Source organism: Leptopilina heterotoma, unplaced genomic scaffold (genome assembly GCF_015476425.1).
Source record: "Leptopilina heterotoma isolate Lh14 unplaced genomic scaffold, ASM1547642v1 Lhet_68, whole genome shotgun sequence".
NCBI lineage: Eukaryota > Metazoa > Arthropoda > Insecta > Hymenoptera > Figitidae > Leptopilina > Leptopilina heterotoma.
The window spans coordinates 4,793,796-4,817,705 of record NW_025111157.1 but is presented as its reverse complement, the minus strand read 5'-3'; the positions used below and the strand labels follow the sequence as shown (position 1 = coordinate 4,817,705).

General features: G+C 24.0%; 1 protein-coding gene across 2 annotated transcripts in view; it reads left to right on the top strand.

Annotated features, from left to right (window-relative positions):
• Positions 1-2,834: 2,834 nt before the first annotated feature.
• LOC122510359 (zinc finger protein sens-like) overlaps positions 2,835-23,910 on the top strand; it is a 38,197-nt gene continuing 17,121 nt past the window's right edge. For both annotated transcript variants that reach the window (XM_043624945.1, XM_043624944.1), the window contains exon 1: positions 2,835-3,909. In XM_043624945.1, coding sequence (XP_043480880.1) covers positions 3,543-3,909 — 367 coding nt within the window. In that variant the 5' untranslated portion in view covers positions 2,835-3,542. The remainder of the gene's footprint in view (positions 3,910-23,910) is intronic.

The following is a 23,910-nucleotide window of genomic DNA, read 5'->3' as shown; positions in this document are numbered from 1 at the left end:
TGGAAAAAAATTCAATTATGTCGATAAATCACAAAGTTATTTCAGAAAATTCAATTATTTTGAGGCATTTTAATAAAATTCTTTGCAAAATTCAATTATTTTCATAATTTTTATCAATTTATAACGATTTTTGATATCTACAATTGCAATAAAACTTTGCAAAAAAATTTTATTTTTAAAAATGTTATAAAAATTCTACGCAATCATTTAATTATTTTCATAAATAATTAAAATTTCACAGAAATTCAATTATTTACAAATTTTTTAATAAATTTATTCGCAGTAAATCAATTTATTTTCATAAATATTAAAATTTTTAACAGGGATTCTATTATTTTCATAAATAATAAAATTCTTTTTATGAATCTAATTATTTTTAAAAGTATTAAAATTCTTCGTAGAAATTCAATTATGTTCAAAAGTTAAAAGAAAAATTCTCGTCAAAATTTTAATTTTCTTTATAATTAATAAAATTTTTCTCTGAAATTTAATTATTTTCGAAAACTTTAATAAAATCCTTGTCAAAATTTCAATTATTTTTAAAAATTTTCCTCAATTTAATAATTTTCAGTATTTATTATTTTAATAAAAAACTTTAAAAGAATTGAATATTATTTCAAGAAAATTTTTAATGAAGTTCTACGCAAACATTCAATTTATTATTTTCATAAATAATAAAAATTTCTTAGGAATTCAATTATTTACAAATTTTTTTATAAATTTCTTCGCAATAATAAAACTCATTGCATAATTTCAATTATTTTCATAATTAATAAAAAAAACTCATCGCAGAATTTCAATTATTCTTAAAAATTGTATTAAAATTCGTCGATGGAATTCAATTATTTAAGAATTTATATTGATAAAATTTTTCATGGGAATTGAATTTTAAGAAACATTCAATTATTCAATAAATTATTTATTTTTGTATTTAAATAATTAAATTCTCTTAGAATTTTCTGATAATATTGGATTTAATAATGAATTTCAGTTAAATTTTAGATAATAATCGAATATTAAAAGCAATTATAGCATGAATTTTTTTAGAAATAATTGAATTTTGTAAAGGTTTCAAATTGAAATCTTTGAAAATCTGAATTTTTCATACCTTTAACTAACAATTCTGCAGAATTAATTTTTTTTGAAAAAGTTTAATTGAATTTTTTGAAATTACGTATATTTGAAATTTTTATTTTCTAATAACTTAATTAAAGAATTTTCAAATAATCGAAGTTTAGTAAAATTTAATACTGGAAACTATATATATATAATGGATTTGAAAATTCTCAAAGAACTTTTTAAGAAATTATTAAAATTAATTGTTTTGAAGAAGAATTTCAGTTAAAAATTCTAGGAAATAATAATTGAATTGAAATGATGAAAATAATTTTGAATAAGGTACTGTAACAATATTCTTATAATTGAAAATAATGATTTTATCATTCGGTCATCTTTAATTATTATAAAACATAAAGAAGTCGATCATTCCGAGTCGAAGACTCGGAGTGATTGATTTCTTCTTGTTCTGTAATAATATTGTTATAAGTTGTTGAATTTCAAAAAGGTTTGAATTTGAATGTTTTGAAAAATTTTAATTCCTACGGAAAAATAATAATGAAAAAAAAAAATTTATGCGGTAAGTACGTTAAAGCCTAAAACTCCGGGGAACGTATGTTTAAAAACTACGTTCCCCGGAGTTTTGCCAACCGTCGGACCAACCATGACAAAGTTAGGCAAATTCACACCTGTGTAAAAATGGTTAAGATTATTTCATAGGTAGAAATGAATAGATTCTTTTATAAATAGAAATGAGTCGATTATTGTTTTTACAGACAGAAATTTGTTTTTAAGGATAGGAATACGAATTGTACGGTTTGATTGTTGAGGTTCAAGGTTTTAGTTAAGATTTTGGTAGTGTTTATTAGGGCACAGTGTTCTAATATTAATGAGAAGGATCATCAGGATCAGCTAAAGGCCATAAGGGAATGACGTACAATATGTGCGATAAATAATAAAGGAAGAAAAAATTAATCAAACAAACCATCTATACTTTTTGTTGTGCGAAGTCATGATCACTATCTGCAAGATATCCTCTTTATAGGGAGAAAAAAAATGAGTAAAGGGGAGGGGAAATCGTTTCCTCTTTTCCAAAGACAATCTCGTATATTTTCAACAAGATCATCTCATTTACGGTCAGCAAACACGTCTTATGATCTGCAAAATAATGGTTTGAGGCTAACGTTCAATCTTACTCTGTGCTGTATGGTTAAATTCGTATACAATTGTGTAAAATACAAGTTGCTCTGACTATAGATATTTAGCGCAACCCTACATCATATTCATTCAGGCAACAATCATCCGAAAATTGCCGATGCACAACATATGCAAGAATCGTATGTATATGTATGTATGTACGGTACGAAGAAGTGAATAGACAAAGTACCATGAAGTACATTGTCTTCATGATGCGTATGTACCGAAGAGGAGAGAAGTTGCGCTCTCTCGTGCGGGGGTGCGCCCACGCCATAATGACGTCACCCGGCGAACGTTGCCAGTCTTGCCAGTGATGGACGTACTGGTGTGTGCGTGCGTGTGTGGTGGGGCAAAGGGAAGTAATGAAAAGAGTGAGTGGTGGGAGTGAAGAAAAAGGGGGATAATCGACCAATGGGGGGTGGGGCATCGTAACCTCGTGGAGGTTTCAAAGGGTGGAGGAGGAGGAGGAGGAGAAGAACTGGAGGAAACCTGTGGCGGGGAAAGCTCTCACAGAAGAAGGAATGAATGGAGATTGCAGACGAATGAGTTGACCGGTATATAGTGGTGAAGGGGAGAGAAGATGCGGACCAAGAAGAAGAAATGTATGATGATGATGAAGAGGGGAAAAAGAAGAGTCAAGAAAAAGGTGGTGGAGGAAGAAGAAAAGTAATAGCTGGAGAGGAAGACGGTGTTCTCTCATAGGTAACCACCGTCAACAGTATCGGGAGTAACCCCAGGGTGATGTCGACGACACGTGACGTTGGCAAATCTCGTCGCGGTCGCACTGCTCTTTCTCTCTCTCTCTCTCTTCTTTTTTTTCCTCTCTCCCTCTTGCCGACAACTTCGCGCGCGAGCCACTCTTTATTAGTCTAGCGCGGACCATCGCGAACCCCTGCCCACTATCTTGGGCTCCAGTAAGAAACTCGTCGTCGTGCTCACGACAAACTCTTCTTCTGCTTGATTTCAGTTTTTGAAAGTTTAACAGTTTTTCTGTTAAGTTTGACAAGGAATTGAACTACCGTGATTCTGTATAATATCTGATACTTGATACCAAGTACTTGGATATTTTGCTATTCGATACTTGTAGTGCTTGTTCGACCTTGAAGAAAAAAGTGTGTGTTATATTAAATATCAAAAGCGGTGTTCGGGAGTGTTGAACCGGGGGTGGAGTTGTGACATGTACGACCGGTCATTGTCGTTGACATCAGCGACGACCGGTAACGGTGTAAGGGGCACTAGTGAGAGATCTAGGGAAACTAAGACGACGACCGGGACGACAAGTTGAAAAGATGCTGGCGCTCGCGATGCGACGCGAACATACGACTGGACGCAGCAGCAATTACGATCCATCGACACCACTTGTCGGATTCGATCATCTGCAAAGCAATCCATTCTCTGGTGATCAGCCACCGGAAGGTAGAGTGCGCGAGGTCCCGTCTGAGGCTGATGGCGATGGCGAACTCCAGGAATTTGTTGACATTGCCCAAGTGCAACAACTCCTTCAGCAACAACAACAACATCAGCAGCAACAATCGGTCGCAGCAGTTGCCGCTGCTTCGTCCCCTTGCATTTGGGGTGCTGTTTATCCTCCACCGCCTCCGAATATTGGATACACTCATCCTCATCATCATCATCACCATCATCCACCTCCGCAAGGTTCGTTTTTCGAAAGGCTTTTTTTTTGATTGTTGGAAATTCATTTCGCAAAATATTCTCTCGTTTGGTATTTATCGAGAATGAAAAGAACTTCTTAGATTGCTTCTTAATTTCTATCCTCAATTAGCACAGTTTTTCTGAGACAAAAGACGTATCAAAAATGTTGCTTCGCAACACTTTTGATACGTCTTTTGTCTCAGTTTGATAAACTTAGAACAACTGTGTAAGAAATTTGCTTTTTAGATTCTTTCGATTATTGAAAAGGTTAGAAAGGTGTGTTAAAAGCTCAATACTAGAATTCTTGGGTGTTTTTCGAATACAGTTTTCTTGAAAGTATCAAATTAATACTAAGGAGGATCAAATCGATGCTAAAAATTTGGATCGATTTTTTATTTGATCGGTATTTTTGGTATCAACTCGTTGCAATTTGATACTTTTAAGCTAACAAAGTTCTTGAAACTTTACAGATTTGAAAACTTGGATTAGGCTGATTCTTGGTATAATTTTTATTTTGTAATACTTCTTCCAAATATTTGCCCAAAAAATGACCCCTAAATTGAAATTACTGAACAATTTTGAATATACTGAAAGTTCTCAGGTTCTTAAATGATTTCTTTAATTTTGAAATAGTTCAAAGTTCTTGAATGATTTTATATTCAAAATGTTTGGATATGTTTCAAGTTTTTGGAATAATTTTAAGCTCCAAATGTTTCCTCAAAATATTTACCAAAAATTACCCGTCCCCCCAAATTTGAGATTGCTGAACGATTTTGAGTACTGAAACTTTGCAAGATCTTGAATGATTTCAGGTTCTTGAATCATTTAAAATTTAATAATTTTCAGTTCTCAAATAATTTCAAGTTGTTGAATATTTCTGAGTTCTCGAATCATTTCCAATTCTTAATGACTTAAAGTTCTTGAATTATTTTTAGTTTTCAAATAATTTCAAGTTCTTGAATCATTTCTTTAATTTTGAAATAGTTCAAAGTTCTTGAATGATTTTCTATTCAAATGTTTGGATAGGTTTCAAGTTTTTTGGAATAATTTTAAGCTCCAAATGTTTCCTACAAATATTTACCCAAAATTAGCCCAAATTTGAGATTGCTGAACGATTTTGAGTACTAAAACTTTTCAAAATCTTGAATGATTTAAGGTTTTTGAATCATTTAAAATTCAATCATTTTTAGTTCTCAAATAATTTCAAGTTCTTGAATATTTCTGAGTTCTCGAATCATTTCCAATACTTAATGGTTTCAAGTTCTTGAATCATTTATAATTTAAGAATCTTTCAAAATCTTGAATGATTTCTTTAATTTTGAAATCATTCAAATGATTCCAGATTCGAAAATTTTGATAAATTTTAAGTTTCGAAATAAATTTATAAGTTTCTGAACGATTTTTGAGCATTGAAACTTATTAAGATTTTAAGTGATTTCTATATAATTCTCAAATAATTGAAAATTCTTGAACGATTTAAAATTCAGAAACTTGGGTAAGTTTCAAGTTTTTGGTATAATTTTAAGTTTTAAAATAATTTCAAGTTTCTGAATGATTTCGAGTACTTTAACTCTTAATGTTCTGTAATATAGTTTCAAATCTTTTGATGATTTTGAATAATTTTTGAGCTTTCAAATAATATCAAGTTGATTCGAAGTCCCTAAAAGATATTCTAAGTTTCCGAATATTTTTTGAATTCTTTAATGCTCTTATCTTGTCTGTCAGTTATTTGTACTTTCTTAATGATTTCAAATTTTGGTTCAAAATTCTTGAATTATTTTCAATTCTCAAATGGTTTCAAGTTCTTGAATCATTTTCAATTCTTAAATAGTTTCAAGTTCTTGAATCATTTTCAATTCTTAAATAGTTAAAAATTCTTGAATCATTTTCAATTCTTAAATAGTTTCAAGTTCTTAAATAATTTCCAATTCTTAAATATTTTTAAGTTCTTGAATGGTTCTGAGTTCTCAAATATGGTTTTAAGTTCTTGAATTATTTTCAGTTTTCAAATAGTTTCAAGTTCTTGAATGTTTATGAGTTCTTGAATGACTTTCAAGTTCTTGAATCATTTCCGATTCTTAAATATTTTTAAGTTCTTGAATGGTTCTGAGTTCTCAAATGGTTTTAAATTATTGAATGTTTCTAAGTTCTCGAATGGTTTCAAGTTCTTAAATTATTTTTAGTTCTTTAATAGTTTCAAGTTCGTGAATATTTCTGAGTTCAAGCTCTTGTAATGTTCCAAGTTTGGTGATTGATTCGAATTTTTAAGCAGTTTCAAATGAATATGATTTTGAATTATCGAAAAGCTTCAGATTAAATTGAAATTAAATTATTTGATTTCAATTATTGTTTTTGTTATTTCTAAGTTTTTGAGCTTATCGCACACCACTTGAAACTAATTAAATAATTTATTAATTCTTTTTAGTTAAAAGAAATTAACAAGACTTTTGTTTATGGTTTTCTTTTTAGTTTTAATTTCTCTTAATTAATTTAGTCGATAAATTAATCATTTTAATTACTAATAAATAAAGTGAAATTAAATTTAAAGTTCAAATGGTTAAATTTAATTCTATTGTTAAATGTCAAACTACTGTTAAATAACGTATTATTTTTCAATTTTTACTAAATTAAAATTAAAAAGACGTGTTGAGAATATTTTGCAAAGTGATTTTTTCTCTTTCTTCTTCTGTGTTTTCTGAATGCGTTTGCCTAAAATTCTGAAGGTTCAGATGATCTTTTATGAAAATATTTTCCATTCATTCTTTTTTTTTAAGTAAAATTTGTAAATAAAATTTGTAAGTAAAATTTTTACGTAACATTTTTAAGTAAATTTTTACGTAACATTTTGAAGTAAAATTTTTACGTAACATTTTTAAGTAAAATTTTTACGTAAAATTTGTAAGTAAAATTTGCAAGTAAAATTTTTAAGCATAATTTGTAAGTAAATTTTTTAAGTATAATTTGTAAGTACAATTTTTTAGTAAAATCTTGAAGTAAAAATTTACTTTATAGTTGAGGTAGATTTAATACTTTATTCTTTGGAAGGTTTTTCTAAACGTTCAGAACTTTAGGGGAACATTATTTTCTCAAATGAACAATTTCTCGGCTACTGCCTGGCACACACTCTACAATAAGTCACTCCTATCTCTGAATAATCTTACGGCACAAAATCGTCAGACACTGAATTTCTTTTTATCGTTTCATTTTCTATTGTTCTCCTCTTTGCGAGCCTTCGAATTCACATATATCGATTTCAACGATAAATTTTATACGCACGTGTATATTCGGTGTATGAGAGTAACGGAAGAAGCTTTCAGGTAAATTCGCAGACAGATTAATTATTTTTTTCTTTTTTCTTTCGTATACGTTGTTCCAATAAATAATATTCGAAAATGGTCTTTTTTTTTCTCTCGCGAGTGCATAAAAAATTATCTAAAGGTGGAGAAAAATAATTTATATGCAAATTTAAAGATTTGCTTAATTATTCATTTGAATTCAAAAAACTGAGTTTGATTTTATTTTATTGTGTTTTCTTTATTGGTATTTAGTATTATTTATTATTATTTACTATCACAGCTTTTCCAAGAATATCAAATTGAGACAAAAAACGAATCAAAATTGTTGCATTTTATTGTCTCAATTTGATATCCTTACGAAAACTATAATTATTTTCTATTATTTATTATTATTGATTATTATTTATCAATTAGGTAGAGTAAATAGAAAGAGCGTTGATAAATCTCGAATATAAAGGATTGAATAACTTTATTGAAATATCTCTGTAAAGTTGAGGGAAAAAGAAAAAAAATTGCGATAAATGTTTGCGCATTTAATGAGAAACATTGGATTGAACGTGAAACTAGTAATTTGGAAAAGGTTTTTGTATGTCTTAACAATTTATCATACATTGAATAAAATAGTATTCACAACTTCCTACCAATTATTAACATTTGTAGCTCTGGCATAATCACAACCATATAATTTCTCCTCGAAGGGGTAAATCGATTACTTATTGCCATCCTTGAGGCATTTGCATGCATCGGATCAAAAGCTTAGGAAGCGATATTAATTAAATAGAATATGATGAAAGATAGCTGTGTCCGTTATAAATGCAGTTACAAATCGCGATTATATAATAATTTATATAAATATATATACATACAAAAGAAATAATAAAAATATTATGTATATTCGAAATTTTAGAGTGGAAAAGAAAATTAAATTTTTAATTTGTTGCGGAGAATTTAGTGTTTCTGTAATATTTAAAAGCTATTCGAGATTATACAATGTATTGTTATCGTGTGATTCAGAGAAAAGTACGGATATTTTGAGTACAAAATTGATAAGGAGCATATAATAGTCTCGTTTAACGATAAATGTGTATATTAAAATAGCTTTTTAGTTGTAAATTCGAATTTTTGTCTTCACACTTGATAATTAATTTTTAAAAAGTAGCAAAAAGTAGTTTTCAAACTAAAAAAAAGTAGCTATCGAAAAAACTGACAAAAATTCCATTCCATATTTTTTTATTTTTCTGACTTTTCCCTAATTTTTATCAAAAATATTTACTTCTTACTTATCCTGCCAGTAAATTGAATTCCTGCAACGAATTTTATTATTCATGGAAAAATTTAAATATTTATAAAAATAATTTAATTCTTGCGAAGAATTTTATAAAAATTTTTAAGTAATTGATTTCCGTCGACTAATTTTATATGCAAACTCTAATTTAAATAATTCAGTTCCTGAGAAATTTTTATTATTCAGGAAAATAATTGAATTCTTACGAAGATTTATACAAAAAAATGTTTAAATAATTGAATTCTGTTTGGAAATTTTATAAAAAAATTTTTAAATAATTGAATTTTGTTTGAAAATTTTATAAAAATAGTAGATATTAAAAATCATTGAATTGTGAAAAGTTTTTAAAAATAATTAAATTTTACAATGAATTCAATTAAAATTTTTGAGAATAATTGAATGTCTGTGCGTTATTTTATTAAATTTTTCTAAAAATAATTAAATTCCTAAAAAGCATTTAAAAGAATAATATTGAATTATTAAAAAAAAATCAATTAAAATTGTATTTAAAATAATTGATTTCCTTCTAACAAGTTAAATAAAATATTAAAAAAATAATTGAATTCCTGTGAAAAATTCTAACAAATTTTGTAAATAATTGAATTCTTCCAAAGAATTTAAAAAAAAACTTTTTTTTTAAATAATTAATTTTTTCGAGGAATTGAAATTAAATTTTTAGAATAATTACTTTTTTTGAGCAATTCTTGTAAAATTGTATTAAAAATAATTGAAATCCTGCGATGAATTTTATTATTTTATTTATGAAAATAATTGAATATTTGCTAAGAATTTTATTACAAGTTTCAAAAATAATTGAAATCCTGAGAAAATTTTTATTATTTATGAAAATAATTGAATTATTGCGAAAAAATTTTAAATAATTTAATTTTGCTTGGAAAGTTTATGAAAATACATAGTAGATATTAAATCATTAAATTGCGAAAATTTTTTAAAAATAATTGAAATTTTCGACAAGAATTTTATTAAAATTTTTGAAAATAATCAAATTCTTGACAACGATGTTATTAGAATTTTTTAAAATAATTGAATTCCCAAGAAAAAATTTATTACTTTTAAAAATAAATGCATTTTTGTGATGAATATTGTTATTTATGAAAATAATTGAATTTTGCAAAGTATTTTATTAAAATTCCTCAAAATAATTGAATTTTCGAAAATAATTTTGTTATTTATCGACATAATTGAATTTTGTCCAAGAATTATTCATGCAAATAATTAAATTCTTAGGAAGAATTTTATTTCGAACAATTTTATTAAAATATTTAAAAATAATTGATTTCCTGTAAAAAAATTCTAATATTTTTGTAAATAATTGAATTGTTCCAAAGAATTTTAAAGAATCATTTTTTTAAATAATTGATTTTTTCGAGGAATTGAAATTAAATTTTTAAAAATAATTACATTTTTTGAGAAATTCCTGTAAAATTCTATTAAAAATAATTGAAATCCTGCGATGAATTTTATTATTTATGAAAATAATTCAATAGTTGTTAAGAATTTTATTAAAAGTTTCAAAAATAATTGAATTCCTGAGAAGAATTTTATTATTTCTGTAAAAAATTGAATTATTGTGAAAAATTGTATTAAAATGTTTAAAAAGAGTTGACTTTTTGTGACAAATTTTTTTATTTTTGAAAATAATTGAATTCTTTATAAGAATTTTATAAACATTGTTTTAAATAATTAATTTTTTTTGAAATATAATAAATATTATAAAAATTTTATTTTGAATAATTGAATTCTTGTGGAAAACTTCATTTGTGAAAATAATTGAATTTTTCGAGTTATTATTTTACAATAGTATTAAAAATAACTGAAATTCTTCGATGAGTTTTATTATTTGTGAAAATAGTTGAATTTTGAATGAATTTTATCAATTTTTTTTTAAGTATAACGTTAAAAAAGTAGAAAATAGTAGATTTTAGTAGATGAGTGAGAAGCCTGCTGATTCTTTTGGGAACTTTTTGAAAAATTGATAAAAAATAAAATAATCTTCATATTCGATTGCAAAAATTCAATCTTGAGCAAAAAGTCGTTAATAACAATTTTACGACATTTAAAAATAAAAAAAAGAAACAAAATTTGTACTTCCATTGTGTTAGAGGTTGTGTAAGGAACGATAAAAGCACGGAAAACATTTTCAGCTCATCGTAAATAAGATTCGTCACCCTTAATCGTCCGGTATTTAATTCCCCCCATGTTCGTCGTCGTTCTCCTTCCTCAAATTATTTTCGGTCGTCGAAATAAAATGTGTTACACGTCACATAAAATTCAAGTGAACATGAATCTAAACCAATTAGGGTTTCTTTTATTTGAAAAAATATATATATAAAAGAATGAAAGAAACGGTATTTTTACCTTATTTTTCCGGAATAATTATTTAACTTATTATTATAAATTAGTTTATATTCGATTTTTGGTTTTTTTCTTTTATAGAGTTGAAATGAGTTTATTTTTGTGAGAATAGAAAGAAAAAAGTTATTGTCTCTCACTGGGTCTTAGTTATAGATAATTCTTTCGAAATTACCATAACATGATAATTGGTCCAAATGTGGGCGAAAATCGACTCTATCCTTGGAGTAATATTAGTCTGACTCAATTAACGAAGATTAGGATGATCTTTTAGAATATTCTGATCAAAGGATTGTTGTTTTTTTCGAGAAGAAAATAAGTTTTGTTTATTTTTTTTTATTTTTACGTGCGTCTACATAAATTTTTTGCAAATTGCTTTCAATGTGTAATAAAAAATTTGGGGTAATAATTTTTATGAATCTTAAATTTTGACACTTTTTTGAATTATTTTTAAAAGATTTTACTAAATATCAATTCTTTTTAAAGGATTTTACCAAGTTCCAATTATTTTTAAAAGATTTTTCCAAATTTTAATTATTTTTAAAGGATTTTACCAAGTTTCAATTATTTTTAAAAGATTTTAACAAATTTCAATTATTTTAAAAATTTTTTGACGAAATTTCAATTATTTTAAAAATATTTTAACTAGTGTCAATTATTTTTAAAGTATTTTAAGAAATTTCAATTATTTTTCAAAATTTTTGACAAAATTTCAATTAATTTTAAAATATCTTAAAAAATTTCAAGTATTTTTAAATGATTAATTTTAATTTTACCAAATTTCAATTATTTTAATTATTTTTTTACAAAATTTCATTTATTTTAAAAATATTTTAACTAATTTCAATTATTTTTAAAGGATTTTACCAAGTTTAAATTGTTTTAAAAATATTTTAACAAATTTCAATTATTTTTAAAAATTTTTGACGAAATTTCAATTATTTTTAAGAGATTGTATCAAATTTTTAATTATTTTAAAAATATTCTACCACATTTCAATTATTTTTAAAAGATTTTTCCAAATTTTAATTATTTTTAAAGGATTTTACCAAGTTTCAATTATTTTCAAAAGATTTTAACAAATTTTAATTATTTTAAAAATATTTTGATGAAATTTCAATTATTTTTAAAGGATTTTACCAAGTTTCAATTATTTTTAAAAGATTTTACCAATTTTTAATTCTTTGGAAGTTTATTAAATGAATATAATTAAAAAACTATTGTCTTTCAAAAATTTGAATTTTGGTATTTAAATAATTGAATTCTGGAAAAATTTTCGAAAACTTTTTAAAAATAATTGATTTACAGATGAAGTTTAGTGAAAAATTGTAGAAAATAATTGAATTTTGTAAGGGTTATAGTTGTAATTTTTGTAAATTATTAAATTACAGAGGGTTTTAAATTACAATTTTTTTAATTTCATTTCCCGTGAAAAAAGAAATATTTAAATATTCATTTGAGAAAATTATTCCAATCTTGAAGTTATAATTTGAATGGCAATTGATTCAGTTTTTGAGGCGAAATTTTTTGAATTTTTATTTAATCTTTTCTTCCATTTATTCTTGATTTTTTGGTGTTTCTTTTTTTAAACACACCTTAGAAGTTTTATTTTGTTTGAAAGACAACTATCTTGAATGAAATTAATGTGTACATAGAGAAATTTAAATTTATAGGAGTGTTAAACACTTCTAGGCTTGAGTGTAAATTCACGCATAGACGCAACTGGTAATAGTAGCTATTGGTTATCGCTCACTGATGCCAGCATATATGTGTCTACGTCAACAGTTAACTGATAAGAGAAAACCATACGTACATCATTTGACGTCGACATGTTTCAAAATCAAACGATCAATCGCTCAAAAGTTTTCTCTCTTATCTCCTATTTGACTGCGCTCACTTTTTTACACTTGACACAAGTATTACACTTTGAGACTACTTTGAATCGCTCATTATTGACACATATATTTCTTCAAGAAATTATCATCGATTAACGATTTGTTTTGTCTGCGATCACTTTAAAATTACATGTAATTTTACCAAAATTTATTTATTTTTTTAAAGATTTTACCAAATTTAAATTCTTTTCCAAGAATTTTACCAAGTTTAAATTATCTTAATAATTTTTTGATTAAATTTCACTTAATTTAAAAAAATTAAAATTAAAATTAAAATTATTTAAAAAAATTTTAACGAAATTTCAATTATTTTAAAAATATTTTACCAGATTTCAATTATTTTTAAAAGATTTTAACAAATTTTAATGGTTTTTAATAGCATTTACCAAGTTTCAATTATTCTTAAAAGATTTTAACAAATTTCAATTATTTAAAAAAGTCTTTGGAGTAATTTCAATTATTTTTATAAAATTTTTGACGAAATTTCAATTATTTTAAAAATATTTTACCACATTTTAAATATTTTTAAAAGATTTTAGCAAATTTTGATTGTTATTAAAGAATTTTACCAAGATTGAATTATTTTTAAAAAGTTCTACCAAACTTCAATTATTTTCAAAAATTTTTGACGATATTTCAAGAATTTTTTTGAAATTTTGACAAATTTCAATTATTTTTCAATATTTTTGACAAAATTTCAATTAATATTAAAATATCTTACCAGATTTCAATTTTTTGTAAAAGATTTTACCAAATTTTAATTGTTTTTGAAGGCTTTTACCAAGTTTTAATTATTTTTAAAAGATTTTACCAAATTTCAATTATTTTAAAAAGATTTTAACAAATTTCAATTATTTTTTTAATTTTTGTCGAAAATTTAATTAATTTTAAAATTTCTTACCATATTTAAATTATTTTTAATGGATTTTACCAAGTTTCAATTATTGTTTAACAGATTTTAACAAATTTCAATTATTTTTAAAAGATTTTAACAAATTTTAATTATTTTTTTAATTTTTGACGAAAATTTAAATAATTTTAAAATTTCTTACTATTTTTAAAAATTTCAATTATTTTTCAAAACTTTTGACGAAATTTCAATTATTTTTAAAAGATTTTAACAAATTTCAATTATTTTTCAAAACTTTCGGTGAAAATCCAATCAATTTTAAAATTTCTTAACAAACTTCAATTATTTTCAAATGATTTTGCTAATTTTTAATTATTTTTAAATGATGTTATCAAAATTTAAATTATTTTACAAAATTTTTGACGAAATTTCAATTATTTTAAAAATATTTTAACAAATTTGAATTATTTTTAAAGGATTTTACCAAGTTTCAATTATTTTTAACAGATTTAAAAAAAATTTCAATTATTTTTTAGTACTTTTGACGAAATTTCAATTATTTTTAAAATGTTTTAACAAATTTCAATTATTTTTTTAATTTTTGACGAAAGTTTAATTAATTTTAAAATTTCTTACCAAATTTCAATTATTTTTAAAGAATTTTGCTGAATTTTAATTATTTTAAAAATATTTTACCAAATTTCAATTATTTCAAAAATATATTACCAAATTTCAATTATTTTTCAAAATTTTTGACGAATTTATAATTATTTAATTAGATTTTATTTTAATGTAATCGTAGATAAAAAATCGATAGTCGATGATAATTTTGAAAAAAATTCATGTTTTTTTTAATCAAATTGTTTTAAAAATTTAACTTCACTGTTAACTTGAAAGTAGGAAATTGCAACGAATTGATACCAAAATGTGTCTCATATCATAAATTATATTGTTGAGAGAATTTTTTCTAAACGACTGTTTGTTTCTCACAAATTTTTGCCTAATTATCGCTTTGTTAAATCTTGCGTATACTGAATAATCGAGAAGAAAAAATCAAGAAAAAAAAATTGCGTCTCTAAATTAATTTTTAGAAAATCACTCGAAATAATAGCAGTAGAGGAATCAAAAACGAAATTTAAATGTGAAAATCCTCATTATAGAAAAATAATGCGAACATCGCAGGTTCAGGTCCCACGCTCATCAAGCGCCCACAATGTCCAATTATCAAAATTTGATTAATCAGATTTTGAAAAAAGAAAGAATCCTTTCGAATTGATCGAGTTAAAAAAAAAATTGCCTCAAGTATAGTTATTCTATTATAGAAAATAGTTACTATTGTATAAAATTATAAATAGAGTTGCGAATTATTTGCGCGCGAGGTGTCTTTAAAAATGTCGCTCGGTGCACTTTTTTCCGTTATGAAATTGCAATGTTAATAAATTTGCTACATATATGCTTAAGTTTGTACACTAAACACAGCATGATAAATCCTGTTTTTAAGCAAATCAATGTCATTTCTACTTTCTAACGCTGACAAGAGAACACGCCTTGTTTATGGGTCGTTTGAAACTCCACTGGCGCTTTATAAAATGATCTAATAAAATTGCTAATTAACTTATCGAAGAGCGCTTTCGTTTATTGGTTCGCTTGTTATTTTTCAACGATGTATTCATGAATCTCCATACTCGTTGTATATACATATACATATATGAAAGTGTCATAAAATTGACAAATTGCTTACTTCCATAAACGAATATCGCTTTCAAAGTCCCCAAGAAGCTGTTTCTTCAATTAACATATTTCATATATTGTATATATTTATATATATACCTATGACTTGAAAGAATCTATATTAAAGAATATTTTTGTTATTCTCTTAAAATCTTTGCGAATCATCTCATCGTGCGCGTGGTATTAATAGATATAGTTTTTGTGAAACAATTTTCTTTTTTTTTAAAAACAAGTTTCAGAAATTTAATTTCAAAAGAAGGAAAGTTGAAATTTATGCAATTTATGGAAATATAAGGGGAAAATTAAATTATTAAACATTTAAGAGGTTTAGACCTTAATTATGGCTCTTTCGACTTTTTTTTAAATTCGACTTCTTTTACGACTTTTTTTAAGGTTTCTTCAAATAAAATACCACAATTTTAGTATAAAATGATGCACCTTGTTTCGATTTTTATACACTCAGAGAAAAAATTTATTTAAACCAAATATATTTTATTTGTGTTAAATGAAAGTATATTTGTCTCAGTGCCAACTAGGTTATTTATTTATTTTAAATAAAAATTTTAATCCACTTGAATATAACTTTTATTTAAACTAAATAAAATGTATTGGAAACAAATAAAAATTTATTTGAACTAAATAAAATCTATTTGAAACAAATAAAATCTATTTGAAACAAATAAAATCTATTTGAAACAAATAAATGTCTAGTTGGCTCCGAGTGAAATATATCTTTTTTCTGGGTGTAGTGTGAAAAAATATAACCAAATTCTTCAAAAATTATTTTTGAATCATTTTTCTAAATCAATTTTCAAAGTATAAAATTAACAAGATTTTGCATAATTGATGTTTTGTAAAATTTAATTGAAAATAATTAATTTTTTTCAAGTATTTAATTACAATTTTTGGAAAATTGAACTATTGAAGAATTTTAATTGAAATTTTGAAAATAATTGAATTTTGAAAAATTTTAATGCAACAATCTTTAAGTGTGAATTTTGAAAATGAAAATTAATAAAAATTAGCTTCTAAAAATTATATCAAAATATTTTGCAAAAAAGTAATTTATCGAATTTTTTTCATCCTAATTTTTTGAAATTGAATTATATTCAATACTTTTAATTACATATTTCCGAATTTGAATTATTTTAAAAGTTTTTTGACAAAATTTCAATTATTTTAAAAATATTTTAACTAATGTAATAAAAAATCCGGGGTAATAATTTTGATGAATTTCAAATTTTGACACTTGTTTCAATTATTTTAAAAAGATTTTATCGAATTTCAATTATTTTTAAAAAATTTTACCAAGTTTAAATTATTTAAAAAAAATTTTACCAAATTTAAATTGTTTTTTAAAGAATTTTACTAAGTTTCAATTAGTTTTAAAATACTTGAACACATTTCAATTATTTTTAACGGATTTTACCAAGTTTAAATTATTTTTCAAAGACTTTAACAAATTTCAATAGTTTTTAAAAAATTTTTGACGAAATTTCAATTATTTAAAAAATTTTTAACGAAATTTCAATTATTTTTAAAATATTTAAACAAACTTAAATTATTTTGCAAAATTTTTGACGAAATTTCAATTGATCTTAAAATATCTTAACAAATTTCATTTATTTTTAAAGGATTTTACCAAGTTTAAATTATTTTTAAAAGATTATAACAAATTTAAATTGTTTTTAAAAATTTTTGACGAAACTTCAATTGTTTTTAAAAATTGTTTGACGAAATTTCAATTATTTTTGAAATTTTTGAAGAGATTTCAATTATTTTAAAAATATTTTGCCAGATTTTAATTGTTTTTAAAGGATTTTACCAAGTTTCAATTATTTTTTAAAGAGTTTATCAAATTTCAATTATTTTAAAACTTTTTTGACAAAATATCAATTGTTTTTAAAAATTTTTGACGAAATTTCAATTATTTTAAAAATTTTTGACGAAATTTCTATTCTTTTTTAAATTTTTGAAGAGATTTCAATTATTTTAAAAATATTTTGCCAGATTTCAATTATTTTTAAAGGATTTTACCAAGTTTCAATTATTTTTTAAAGAGTTTACCTTTCAATTATTTTAAAACTTTTTTGACAAACTTTTTTGACAAACTTTTTTGACAAAATATCAATTATTTTTAAAATATTTTACTAAATTTCAATTATTTAAAAAAATTTTTATGAAATTTCTATTATTTATTAAATTTTTCAATTATTTTAAAAATATTTTACCAGATTTTAATTGTTTTTAAAGAATTTTACCAAGTTTCAATTATTTTGAAAAGATTTTACCAAATTTCAATCATTTAAAAAATTTTTTGACGAAATTTCAATTATTTTTAAAAGATTTAATGAAATTTCAATTAGTTTAATAAATTTTTAATTAAATTTCAATTATTTTAAAAAGGTTTTAGCAAATTTCAATTCTTTGGAAATTTATCAATTGTGTTTAATTAAATAACTGTTGTCTTTATCAAGAATTTTAATTTTTGTATTTAAATAATTAAATTCTCGAAATATTATCGGAAAATTTATAAAAATAATTGATTTACAGATGGAGTTTAGTGAAAAATTGTAGGAAATAATTGAATTTTAGAAGGGTTATAGCTATAATTTTTAGAAATTATTATGTTTCAGTAGAGTTTTAAATTGAAAATTTTTTTAATTTCATCTCGCGTGGAAAATCAAATAAAAAATATTTAAATATTTATTTCAGAAAATTATTCTAGTGTTGAATAATTGAATTTGTAAATAGTAGAAAGGGAAATTATTCTAGTGTTGAATAATTGAATTTGTAAATAGTAGAAACAGGGGAATACAATTAAAAATTTTTTTTTGACAATTTACTTTGGAAATAGTATAGAAGTTATTCTGGAAATAACAATTTTTAATAGTAGATTTTAATGTATTTTTAGAGAAAATTTTACCAAATCCAAAGTCAATTTTACTAATTTTTATTGGAAATTTACTTCGGATAGCATAAAATTTACTTTGAATATAGTAATTTTTAATAGCAGATTTTACTTTTCCAATAGTTATTATTTTTTTATATACAAAATTATTTGTAAATTTTTTTTTCAACGTAGTATAATTTGTTTTTAAAAAATTATTATTTCCGGAGTAAATTTTACTACTACCGATGTAAATTTTTCTAATCTTGATGAAGAAATTGTCTTTGGAAATATAGTAAAAAAGCTATTCTATAAATGAAAATGTTCAGGAGTAAATTATACTATTTTTGAAGGAAATTTTACCAAGTAAAAATTAAAGTTTATTTTTTTTTACTGAACAGATTACATTTAGGTTGCAGAACTACGCTAGCAAAAAGCGAGCTAAAAGAAAATGTTTGCCGATGAGTTTGTAAATTGATGCTTGAGCGAAGCGAGAGTATTAATTTACAAACTCATCGGAAAACATCTTCTTTTCGCACTTGTTGCAAAATGTACTATTATCTCCCTCACTGTACACTTTAAAGAGGAAATGAAACATTAAGAAAAAATTAAAAATCACCAAATGAAAAATGAAAAGACAAAAAAAGATCTGCTCGAGTCTTAATATTTGAGTCGTAAAATGGTTTATATAATCTTCAGGATGCTGCGACTAATTTCTCGGTGAAAATTGACATTTTATTTTCTTCTTGTCAAAGAGAGAGAGAATATTTTGCTTTGAACAATACACTGTGAGCCCTCGAGTTTATCAAAAAAAAAAAAATTCTTATGGGAAGGACTTGCGGTGGCATATAAATATATAAAAAAAAGTCGCCGGAAGCGATCGTTAATCGAAGAGCTCAACGAATGACTACTTACAATTAGCAAAAACGTGCGAAAGACTCGTGCGCAACGTGACTCATCGCGTGTTATACCAGAATCGGAGGGGGACTCTGAGACAAGAGACGTAATACGCTCTCACACACACACACACACACACACACACATATTACAAATACGCTTTATAGATAATAGGCATACGCGTTTTAAAAAAGAAGTTGAGAACGCGAGCGTAGTCACGCGCGGATGCACCTCTAGATATATACAGTATATATATATGTATATACTCGATGCTACAATGCTATGATTTCCTCGGGTGGTCGCGTGCCAACAGCTTCTCTCTCTCCTTGGCGTTTTTTCCTCCTCTCTCTTTTCTTATCTCCATTTAAGTTTGTGATTACAATCATTTTATCATTTTTTCCTTCGACAAAAACCATTTTTGCCAAAGGATATAAAATAACCTTTGGGAAAAATGGTTTGAGGAAAAAAATTTTTAATAGACTCTGGGTAATAAACCTTTTTGCTTAGAGTACCTTTCTATGTACTGTATTTGTGTGTGGATATCTCGCCTCTCGGCTGGTACTCGATTTAATGAATGTGTCGTTTGACGGCTAGACCAGAAGATACAAAGGAAAGTTGGAGCGCATATGAAAGTTGTTTTTAGTTATTTGCGATGTCTGGAGTATAATAACGCTCTTGATGGTTTATTTTCTTTTTGAAATTTTAAAATCGATGAGAAAATTTACGAAATTCGATTTGTACGAAAGGAAGAGTTATGTTTATATGTTGAAAATAAAATAGAAAAGGAAATATAAGAATAGAAGTAAAAGAAGAAGAAGAAGTAAAATTAGAGTAAATTGAATTATAAATTAAAAAAAATTAAAATTGAAATCGGTTTATATTAGTTATCAAACTTTCTAGATTCGAAGTCTTATAAAGAATTATAAAATTATGAATAATAATACGATTATTGACTAATATCTTGAGATTCAATATGGAGACGCTTTTCTCCACCTGAGAACGTCAAGGTCACCGCTAGATGGCACTTAAGTTTTTTCTAGGAATTTTCTCTGCCACCTGGTGGTGACCTTGGCGTTCTCAAGTGGATGGATTAAAAAATTATTTTTCAAAATTCGTCAAAGTTTAAACTAAAATCGAAGTAAAAAATATCAAATTGTATCGGACTGATTGACAAACAAGAAATCGAACTGATTGAAGAATTAAAAATTTGAACAGAATGGCAAATTAAATTCGAACCGATTGACAAATTAAAAACTGAATCGTGTGTCAAAAGTCGAACCAATTGACGAATTAAAAATTCGAACGGAGTGGCAAATTCAATACGAACCGATTGATAAATTATAACAAATAAATTTCTAGTTGGCTCTGAGTCATATATATTTTTTTCGAATCATTTTTCTAATTAAATTTTCGAAGTATAGAATTAACAAGATTTTGAATAATTGAAATTTTGTAAAATTTAATAGAAAACAATTGATATCTTTGAATTTTATTAGAATTTTTGGAAAATTGAATTTTTGAAGAATTTTAATTGAAAATTTCGAAAATAATTGAATTCTCAAACATTTTAATGCAAAAATCTTCAAGTGCAAATTTTGAAAATGAAAATGAATGAAAATTATATTGAAATATTTTGTAAAAAAATAATTCTTAGAATTTTTGCATTCTAATTTTTTTAAATTAAATTATTTTCCATATTTTCAATTATATATTTCCGAAAATTCAAATACACAAACGTACAAAAAAATAATTTTACCACATTTTAATTGTTTTTAAAGAATTTTACCAAGTATTAAATTATTTTTAAAAGATTTTACCAAATTTCAATTATTTTAATAATTTTTTAACCAAATTTCAATTATTTTAAACATATTTTACCAAATTTCTATTATTTTTCAGAATTTTTGACAAAATTTCAATTATTTTAAAAATTTTTTGACGAAATTTCAATTATTTTTAAAATATTTTAACAAATTTAAATTATTCTTGAAAATTTAATTAATTTTAAAATTTACGAAATTTCAATTATTTTTAAAAGATTCTACCAAATTTCAATTATTTTAAAAAATTTTTGACGATATTTCAATTATTTAAAAAATTTTTTGACGAAATTTCAATTATTTTTAAAATATTTTAACAAATTTGAATTATTCTTGAAAATTTTTGTCGAAAATTTAATTAATTTTAAAATTTACCAAATTTTAATTTATTTAAAAAAATTTTTGATGAAATTTCAATTCTTTTAAAAATATTTTAACAAATTTCAGTTATTTTTCAGAATATTTGACGAAAATTGAATTAATTTTTAAATGTCTTAACCATTTTCAATTATTTTTTTATAATTTTTGACGAAATTTCAATTATTTCAAAAATATTTTATCAAATTTCAATTATTTTTAAAGGATTTTACCAAGTTTTAATTATTTTTAAAGAATTTTGATAGGTTTCAATTACTTTTAAAAGATTTTACTAAATTTCAATAATTTTAGTAATTTTTTAACGAAATTTTAATTATTTTAAACATATATTACCAAATTTCAATTATTTTTTAGAATTTTAGAAGAAATTTCAATTATTTTAAAAATATTTTAACAAATTTGAATTATTTTTGAAAATTTTTGGCGAAAATTCAATTAATTTTAAAATTTACCAAATTTCAATTATTCTTAAAAGATTCCGCCAAATTTCAATTATTTTAATAATTTTTTGGCGAAATTAGAATTATTTTAAAAATTTTTTGACAAAAATTCAATTACTTTAAAGATATTTTTCCAAATTTCAATTATTTTTTAAAGATTTTAACAAATTTTAATTATTCTTAAAAATTTTTTATGAAATTTCAATTATTTTAAAAATATTTTACCAAGTTTCAAGTATTTTGAAAAATTTTTGTTTAAATTTTAATTATTTTTCAAAAATTTTACCAAATTTTAATTGTTTTAAAAATTTGTTGACAAAAATTTAATTATTTTATAAATATTTTACCATTTTTTAATTATTTTTTAAAGATTTTACCAAATTTCAATTCTTTGGTTTATCAATTGTATATATCATTAAAAAACTATTATCTTTGAAAAATTTGAATTTTTGTAGAAAATATCAAATTGTAGCGGATTGATATGACAAATTAGAAATTGAATTGATTGAAGAATTAAGAATTTGAACAAAAGTGGCAAATTTAATTCGAATCGATTGACAAAAATTAAAGACTGAACCGAGTGGCAAATGAAATTCGAATTGATTGACTAATTAAAAATTTGAACCGAGTGGCAAACGAAATTCGAACCGATTGACAAATTAAAAATTGGACCTAGCAAATAGAAAATTGGACCAATTTTTGAAACTGGAAACACCGAGAGAATTTTTAAGACATAATTAAAAATTATCGAAATAGAAATGGAAGCACGAAAAAAAAAACACTTGAAGCATTGAAAAATTGAATAAACAGAAATTGAAAAAATTGAAAGAATTGTGTAAAAATTGAAAAATAAAAATTGAAGAATAGAAAGAAGAAAAAGAAGAAGCATTGTTGCAAATCGTGCGACCTCAACTTGTTGTAAGCATCTTCAGTATTGCGTAAATAAACAAGAACATATTGCACGAGGTTCAACAACGGAAAGACATTATAGTTTAAATGTACATATGTGCACTCAGGAATATAAGAAGGAAACAAGTCATGTACCAGGCTTACGTCAACACAAAGATTCTTAACCTACTTGGACATTATCATGGTGACTTACACATTATGCGCTTGAAATCCGCACACATGCGCAAGCCAACGTAAAATTCAAAACTATATTCTCCAATTTTAAGTCTATAATTCGAAAATTCTTTGTCAGATCGTAATCGGGTTTGAGGTGTAATAAGCGGTTTGTTTGTGCAGAAGCCAAATTACGACTTGGATGTGTATATCAATTCCGAAGAGTGACGAATTTTTCATGCTAGGCTAGAGAAATGAGTGTAGAACGTGTAGAATTTGGTTGTATTTTCAGTAAATTGTATACTTTCCTGGCAGCTTATATTTTCCTGGCAACTTTTATACTTTCGAATATAGAATATTCTATATAAAATTCTTTCTAAAATTAGACAAAATTTTGTATTAATGACTCAATCGTACAGGGAAAACGCCCTATTCAAGATTCGACTCCCTACAATACAATCGGACAAATATTTATTTGAAACAGACAAACTTTGGTTAAATCAACCAAATTCATTGTCCATTTTTATTGCAATTAGTAATTTATGGACATATTTTTAATATGAACAAATTTCGTTCATTTAAACGTTAAATTTAAGATTCAAAATCTTAAATTCGTTAGGGAATTTTTTTTTTCATCTTTCAAATTTTTGACTCTGGAAAATGTATTTTTTAAAAATATCTGTTGTGATTTTTAAGAAATAATTTAATTTCAGAAAGTTTTAAATTTAAATTTTGGAAAATTTCAAATATTTTAATTGCGATGGAAAAAAAGGGAATAATATTTTTAAACAGTTTTGTTTTGAAAAATTGTTACACTTCTGAATAATTCTTCTTTGTTAATTTTAAAAACATTAATTTTTTGTAAATTTCTTAATTCAATCTTTTGAATCAATCAAACAATTATCTTTTGATGATAATTGAATTCTTAACAATACTTAATTTAATTATTTTCACTTAATCGAAATTTAGAAAAATTTTACTTGAGAAATATTTGCTATTTCAAAGATTTTCATTAAAAGTTTTTAATATAGACGAATTCTTGAAGAATTTTAATTAAAAATTTTGAAAATAATCGAATTTCTGAAGT